This window comes from Geospiza fortis, unplaced genomic scaffold, assembly GCF_000277835.1.
Source record: "Geospiza fortis unplaced genomic scaffold, GeoFor_1.0 scaffold206, whole genome shotgun sequence".
NCBI classification, from domain to species: Eukaryota; Metazoa; Chordata; class Aves; order Passeriformes; family Thraupidae; genus Geospiza; species Geospiza fortis.
In genome coordinates, this window is record NW_005054311.1 from 6024190 (window position 1) to 6032958 (window position 8769).

Below are 8769 nucleotides of genomic sequence, written 5' to 3' on the forward strand. Positions count from 1 at the left end.
ATGCCAATGTTAATTGTTCTTGGAGCATTCTGTTGACAGTGCTGGTGGCTGCAAAACTAGCTAAGGATGGAACATTACCAGCTGTCTATTGGTGAAGGGAAACTCTGGCAGAAAAGTGATTTACTCAATATCACACACGTTGTTGTCAAGCAGGAGCAGAGCTCAGGATGTACTCCCTTCTAGTCACATTCCCAAATTCACCACATAACTAATGCCAAGAACATAGTTTTCCATTCAAACTTTTGAGAAAAATAAATACTTCTTCTATCCAGTGACCTCAGCTTGAGGTTTCATTGCATTATAAATATACATGTCTAACATGCATAACAAAAAAGCAACACAATGGTGAAGTGAATTATCTGGATTGCAACATGCACTTGGCTCTGATAATAAGCACTTACATGTGCTCATTGGGGAATGTTAAAAAAACTAGGATGACAGACTGAAAAAAGCTGGTACATGAACAGAGACAGCAAAGCTGGCAAAAATATTGTTGTTGCAAATGGAAAGTAAATATTTATTTTATGTTTTTACGGGAAATTTCTACATGTGTGTGGTTTTGTTTTGATTTTAAAAATACTACATTTTAACATAAATATATCTATACAGCTCTCATTCATGGTTAAAACTTTCTGTGCAATTTTTTAACTTTAAAATGCAAAAAGCATAGGACAGACAGACTTTCCCCTCTTCCCTTCCTGAATCAAGCTTGTTTCACCTAGGATATCACTTGTGTGTCTTTGCCAGACGTCTTAAAGGTACAACACAAATAGATGTTCTCTCTCTGTGATAAGTAAACTTAAAGGAATTTAGTGCAACATAGGGAGCCAGACATAGAAAGTGAAAACAGCATAGTACAGATTTCCATCCTATCATCAGCTCTGCCTTCTGTATTTGCGAGTTGTTTGGCATGCTCTGCTTGTGAAATGGCTGTGCAAGGCTTCTAATGTTGCATGTTGTCTGCAGGAGAGAAATGAGGAGTTTCTCATGCTGTGCTTATGTACAATTGTCCCAAATTAATTTAAAGTATTCACATGTACATAATAGCTAACATATGACAAGGCTATTGCTAATCTCCACATAATAAACAGGCTAAATCATCGGCTTAGTTTTGTTGATATATCTAACCAATTGTTAGATATAGGTTTTCTAGGTTGTTTTTTTTGTAGTTTTCTTTTGTCCTCTTCGTCCCCTCATCTCTATAAATGAACTGCTCTTTGTGTTGCTTTGATCCAGCAGAAAACGAAGATATTATAAAACAAGTACTTTAATAACATTTGTAATATTTATCAAATAACTACTCAGCAGACTAGAATGGCAAGGCCTTCCAAGGTGTTAAAACAATGGCATAATGAATGCCAACAAGGAAGGCGAGGCACCAACAAAATTAAAAATATATTTAAAGCAACACAACAAACATGTTCTGCAGCTCCTTGTCTAAGAACATACCTATGGTTTCCTTGCATGCACCATGTTTGCACAGAAAGTATGCAACCAGACATGGTAGGTGGGATACTTAATTTCTAGATTATTTTAGCCCAGATTCTTTTGCAGTTTTCTGCACTTCAATCCACTGTGTCTTGGATGTGGTAGTTACACAGGTACAAATCAGGCCAGTATTTGGCTCTTTAGTTCAGTACTTATTTACTGAAAGGTAAAAGGGGACATTTCTTTTTATCGCAATGTCTCAGCAAGCATCTTTCCACAAGTAGAAAACCATTATTATGTTTAAACAGTGCTATCACAAAACCCAGCACATTTAGGAGCTGTCATGGGGCACTGCCTAATCTGAGACCACCACTGCCCTCTAAACTGAGCAAAGAACAGACACTACTAATGTTAGAAGTCAGTATCTTTGTCTGATCATCAAAGTTTACATTTCAGAATACTTGAGAAGGTGCACCTCTCCTCCCACAGAGGAAATAAGGAGGAGCTTGGTTGCAAGTAATTATTGCTGTGCAGAAAACGGCACTTGGAGCAATTGGCTTCCCTGGGAGTTGGACCCATGTCTGCTGGCTGGCTGAATGACTAGTCAGCATGACTTCACAGTCTGTCATCTGGATAAAACACAGGAAACCACCTGTGCCTACTCTAAGGAGAGGCATTCTGTTATTGCAGGATTTACTATCTATTTCTGAATCTAACAGCCTGTTTCCTAACTGTGCACTGACTTGATTTAGTTTTATTGTACTTGGCAGTGTGATGAGTGGCAAGAGTGAAGTTATGCAGGGCTAGGAAATACAGGGCATATTGCAGTCTTCAGTATGTACTAGGTCCTTTTCCTCTGAATATTCAGACCCTGACAAACTCTCAGCATTTTAAAAGACCATTGCCCACTTCATCATAATGCTAGATTTGCTTGAATGCTGATAACACAAGTGTTGGCAAATTTTAGCTGCAACCTGTTCACTCTCTTTGTCCAAGGAATTAGAAGGTAAACCCCAAAGTTTATGTATCTCTGTGTAAACTGAGAAGTAACACAGCATGCCCAGAGAATGGTAACCATGAATGCTGTTGCTGTGCAATGAAAACAATGGGATGCTTGGAATAGAGCTGACAAACCACTACGAAATTCACTGTAACAGGATGTCTATAAACCACCAAAGGATGAGCAAGGTGTCGTATGCGTGGCATCCATTGTTTGAGGGGCACATGTAGGCAAAATATCCTTCCATGGCATTCCAAGAGATGTATGACACAGACAAGTCCATGGGACCTGATGTGGTGCACTCTACAAATACTGAGGGAGCTGTCTGGTGTCATTGCAACCCTGCTTCAATTATCTTTAAAAGGTTGTGGTGATTGGCCAAGGTTTCTGCACAATGTAAGAAAACATGTCATCTCTATCTTTATAAATAACAAAGAAAGAGGATTCAGGGAACTGAACCTTATCAGTCTCACCTTGACTTTGGGGAATGTGATGGAGAAAATAACCCTAAAAAAACCTTCCAATTATTTTAAGATAGTGTTTGGGAGTAGTCAGCACAAATTCACATCAGAGGAAATCATGTCTTAACAAATCTGATAGCTTTCTATGAAGAGCATCTCACTGGAGGATGGAACACCAATGGACAGGGTCCCAGGCAACCAGACCTAGGTGGTCTGCTTCAGCAGGGGGGGCACTGGACAAGATGTACCCCAAAGGCTCGTTCAGCTCAGTCATTCTGCCATTGTGTAAAATGTATCTGTGGCATTGCTAAGGACTACAGTTTGTTTGTGTGCTTGACATACACCAAACAAGCAATTCAAATGCATGATAGGAGATAATACAATGTTTTGGGAGCATCTATAAACTGGAGCTCTCTTTTGTATTCTGTGGCCCAAGCAGCTGGAAAAGTGGATCTTTGCTTACACCATTTAATTACTAGCACAGAGAATGACACTTTCTGTTTGCTCTAGGTAAAGGTATAGGAGCAACAGATTTTGAACTAAGTCTGTGATAAACAGTAAGTGCTTTGGCATCCTGAGCTGCTGCAGTAAGTGAATCCCAGGGCATTCAATATTAATTCTGAGTATTCAGAAAAACAAAAAAAAAACTAAAAGAGAGGCAGATCCTGGAAAGAAAACCAGAAATCCCAATCTAGCAGTTGTACTTCTATCTCTAGCTTTTATTCAATTTGTTTTCCATTTATTCATTCTTCCCATTCTTAGGAAGAATGCCATTCTTAATGGCAGCAGAGAGTGACTTGGAAAAAACATATGGAGAAATCTATGTAGAACAGTTGAAATCAGGTCTGTTGTGATCAAACCTAGCACACTGTTGGCTGCTGTCTGGGCAATGGTTTTGTTCCATAACTCAGAAAACCAGGAAATCTCTGCACCAGCTAATTGGAGGCTACCAATTCTGTGGGGTAACAAATCACATAGGGTTATTAAAAACAAGAACTCACAGCCATGCATCAAGTGTATATATGAGCACAGAATATTTTTAGGTTATTTATAAGGAATTTATCTTGAATGGGCCTGCTTTCCAACACTCACATTAACCTGTTTTTCACCTTCAAGAACCTTGCTCCTGTACAGGACTAGCCTGTGCTTCTGCTAACAGTCCTGATATCCCACTCCTCTTAAGACCAGACAGACCTATTTTGAACATAGTTACGAATAAAAACTCAAGAGAAGTAAGAGGCCAATTACAATGCTATAGGTGCAATGCTGGGAATATGGCAATCATACTTCAAATATCTGTTTGCTTTTGTTTTTATAACTGTGTGTTAACTCCATTAAGTTTTAATGCACACTGGAATGCTGTGAATGACAAAAAATTGACAAAAGAAGTGGCAAAAATTGCTTTGAAACAATTCCTTGCTGTGACACTTTAAGGAGGACATTGCGTTAACAGTTTATTTCAATAATACAAACTTCTGAGAGACTGGAAATTAAGTGTTCCAAATGAGCTTTAAATATAGCACAAGAAGTCTCGGTTTTAATGGACAAAACCTGTTCCCACTAAATGTACCCTTGTACTGCCAAGAGGGCTTTGAAATAAAATAAAGTGGCAAGTTTGAGGCTATTAGTGTCAGAGTCAGACAAGCCAAGCAATTGTAAATTAAGCTGATCTCAGTATTAAAGGAATCTCTTTGCATGAACTCTTATGTTCCCCTTCACTCTGGAAACCAAAGTTATTCCCTTGAGAAGGTACCTGGCTTCTAAGGCATTTGCTGAAGCATGAGAAATACGATAGATGACTGCTTGAATAATTTCCAGATAACAAAGTATCTTTATTTAAAATCAGATCTTCATTAATGCTCAAAGTACAGAAAAAGAAAATTAAATTCAAAGAAACTTATAAAAGCTTCTTGTAAAATAACAGTACTCCTCAGCAAAATCTTAGGTTAATAACTCCAGATTAGTCAGACCTGTAACACTAGACTGAATCATAACAAGAACTGGTTTTTGTAGGATTTTCTTCTTTGGTAAAACCCAGAAGGTATCACTTTTCATTATGAGGTAAGCAAAGTTTGCCAACAAAGATTTTCATTTAAACTGAAAAGGAGGACACAGAAAATGAACAGTAAACAGGAATAAAAAAAACCAGGAATTAAAAAAAAAAAGCTTTCGCCTTTGAAAGTCTGTGACAAATCAGGACAAGACAATGAAATTACAGTCCCCATCTCTGAATGGTCTCTTTGTCCAAGTGACTGCAATGAATAACCTGATCATAACCCTCATGTAGTGTCATGTCTGGCATCCCTTCTGGGATGCCTTAGGGCCTGGCAAATGCCAGCAGAGGTCTGAACAACTGAATCAAACTCCTGGTCTAGCCCAGAGAGATACTGGGGTTTGAGGCCCTGGTGATGGTACCCACAAGACCTCTGCTGCCAACAGCAGAGTTTAAAGAGCTGCCCGTGCCAGCCCTGACACACAGACACACAATACAGGACTCTGTCTCAAACTTATCTCCTCTCAAAGGCAGAAAAAGCAGCCATGAACTGTCAGGAGCATGGAGAAATGTAAAATCTTTAGTTATATACTGAGAGCACTCAGGTAACTGGAGCTCAGAGATCTTCTTGCCCTTACCTGCAGTACTTGAGTCTTCAGAAAGATAAACATAGTGTCAGAGGCTTCTGATGAATTGTATTTTAATTCCTGATGATTTGCATTTTAACTGCTTAACAAAAATGATATTTACTAAGCAGAAAATTATTTCTACTTGTAATTACTGTAACTTTCATTTCAAACCTGCTACAAAATCGTTATAAACATGTATCTTTAAGGATACACCAGTGTTACTATTCAAAAAAACCCCAGCCAATACAATGTAAATGGTTTTATTCTCAAAAAATTAGTTAGCAATATAAAATATTTTAACATTCTTTCTGTTTAAATATTGGTGACAGATTATGCATTTACTCAAATAAAGTGGTGTTTTTACAAATAGGTATTTTGTTTTTACTTTTAGTGCTGTTCTAACCTCATAATACTGAATAGATAAAATATATTTTGGTTATTGAAGAATGCAGCATTACTTCTCCTTTGTATTTCTTCCCATGAAATCATTACATTTTCAATCTAGACTCCTTTATCTGTATCCAATCAAGAGGCATATTCAGCTTATGTATTTCCCCATGTAGAAGGGGATCACAATTTGTGGCGTCCTTCTTGCCTTCTTCCACGCTTTTGGTTCCTCTTGACTTGTGCCCATGTTGGTCTCCTGTGGGTTCTTCATCTATGGGCAAGAGTGGAATGGAACATCCATCTTCTTGCACATCACCCATTCTTCCTGCTCTTCTGACTTTGTTCTTCTTAAATTCAGACCACTGTTGCCTTGAAGAATTCAACACTTAGGTTGAACTATAGAGGCAATCTCTTTGTTATTTTCTTTGCCTTTCTGTGGGCTTTCTATTTTAAGCACGTTACTGCAGAAAATCCTATGTCAGTGTAGTCAGGACTAACTTTTCAAATTTTCATTTGTATGGATTTACTTAGTCAGATGGCAAGCTTCACCATAAAAATAAAACCCACTTTTGTTCCAGTAGCTACCTTTTAGAAGAAGCAGCTTCTTGTGGTTTTAAAGAGCAGCCAGGAGCTGTAAGAGGGGAAAAAAAAGAAGCCTGAAAAACTGTAATCAGCAAGACTCACAACTGTAAACAAGAAAGTAATTCCACAACTACTGGAAACAGACCCACATTTCCCAATGTACATGTTATATCAGTATCTAACAGTTCGATCCTGTAATTTGTTTTACTCATCTTAAGCCATCTCCTTTAAGGAGAAGGTATGAAAAGTCAAACTCATGTGTGAAAAAGTGACCTACTGCCACAAAGTTTCAAGTATCCCTCTTTTCTCAATGTGCACCTTTCCAGTAAGTGATTATCTGAATCCTGTATGATTTTTATATGCAAGTCTGTATTGATTTTGCTCCTATTTTTACTTCTCTCTCTTCAATCTCTAACTCCCTCCACTGGATAATTTCCACTGGATATTTTTGAGTCTGAATCCGAAAATGAAAAGTGAATGCACAAACAATTCTGTATCTGCAGATACATATGTATCTGTCAATATACGTAACATACTATAATATGTGAAAAGAAACTGGAGGACCAGAATTTCCACTAACTATAGACTGCATGGCATCATATTCTTTTTTCATCATAGGTATAGCTACTCTTCATTTAAACTTTTGTCTGGAGAATATTCAGTTTATTCTCCTGCCTTTGTTCATTGCTGCTACCAGATGTTTGCATTTTCTCTTTTCTTCCCACCTATCAGAAGTGTTGTTTAGATGGGGGAGAGCAGCTGGATGCCTGTACTAAATGACAAGGCTGATCTTTCTCTTTCAGACATTTCAATGAACTTGGCAATAAAAGGCAAACTAAGTTAACTGGTAGTCAGCTTTACCTCCAACCAATCTTAATGGGATTTTTCATAATGAGTTGAAGAAATATCCTAGCAGAAAAAGATTGTGTCCTTCTGAGTACAAACCTTGGATGCTCTCTTGCATTTTTTCATGTAATTTTTGTAGAAATGGCAAATTCTGTTGCAAGCCATAAATGGGCAAGGGAACATCCATGAAGTGTTTCCATTTTTTATCAGAGGATTTAACATGTAACACTTCCTTACACATTTATTATAACTACAATAAGTAGCACATAGGATTTTATGTCTACTCTTCTGGAGGAAATAATTTCAGTTGCTTTTCTCCCCCCCCCACACCCCCCTCTTTTTTTCATATGAATTCACATAACCTTTTTTCAGCTTTTCATTTCTGATTTGGCAAGTTTGTATTGAAATGCAACTCTGTCTTCTTTGGTGTCATTTGTTTCAATTAACCTGCTGACCACTGCCAGATCTGTTCAACCTCTTGATTGCACTCAGTTAATAGGAGCATGAATCTTAACCCAGCTCCCAAAAATAAACTAAACAATTAGTCCTAGCAACTAGGCATTCACAAAGTCCAATTTTCTTTTTTACCAGAATCCTGTAAAGTCACCTCAAACCACAAACCAAATCTCCTCCTGGGATAATGTTATTTGTTAAATCCCATTCTCTCAGAAATCTGGACTTCATGCTGCCACTTGCTGTTTCACTGAAGTTGGAATCCAGACAAAGGATTTTGCTCCTCAGAGCCTCATGCCTCCATGGGCTGGTTATTTGCTCTAAATGGCAAAGCAGCACAGTAATTCTGTGTTTGCTGGGCACATTCACTGGGCTATAAAGAAGCAGTATCTTCTTAGTAGTTTCTCTTATCATGGCCAGGGTGCATTGTCAATTTTCCAAGACGTAATAGTAGTCAAACCACCAAAATGTCAAAACCTGCTAAAACCTTCACTCTTGGAATGAATAATTTTATCAAAATTTTGTAAAAATGACCAACTAATTTCCATTGAAAAAAGAGATGGAGGCAACATTCCCCATGCAAGTACTGTTTGCCTATTCAGAATTCATGGTGCTTCCAAACCTAATGGCTTGGGGGTCCAGTAACCTCTGAATCATTTACACTCCTCTGCCTTATGCAGGTCAGGCAAGGACTGGAGCAAGGAATTCACAAAGCCCAACCTAGTGTCCCTGGCATGGGGTGGGGTGGAAGGATTCCATTTCAGAAACCTTTGTGTGGGAGTCCAAGACAGCTTAACCTGAAGTACTAGCAAAAAAGAATATGAAACTAATACACAAAGCAAGTAATAGCAAATTTCTAAGGCAGATGTCCTAGAGAAGCAGAAGGACTAAGCAGCTGAACTGCTTTGTACAGAACACAGGTTATTGTTCAAATTGTCACATAACTGAGATGTGAAAACAGTGACGCAAATCTTTTTAATGGTTCAACAG

The 8769-nt window shown here is 38.1% G+C and overlaps 1 protein-coding gene across 1 annotated transcript in view; it reads right to left on the reverse strand.

Moving 5' to 3' along the window:
* Nucleotides 1-4700: 4700 nt before the first annotated feature.
* The window catches only part of ANKS6 (ankyrin repeat and sterile alpha motif domain containing 6), a 38616-nt gene continuing 34547 nt past the window's right edge, over nucleotides 4701-8769 (reverse strand). The window contains exon 16 of the mRNA XM_031055668.1: nucleotides 4701-6529. Coding sequence (XP_030911528.1) covers nucleotides 6480-6529 — 50 coding nt within the window. The 3' untranslated portion in view covers nucleotides 4701-6479. The remainder of the gene's footprint in view (nucleotides 6530-8769) is intronic.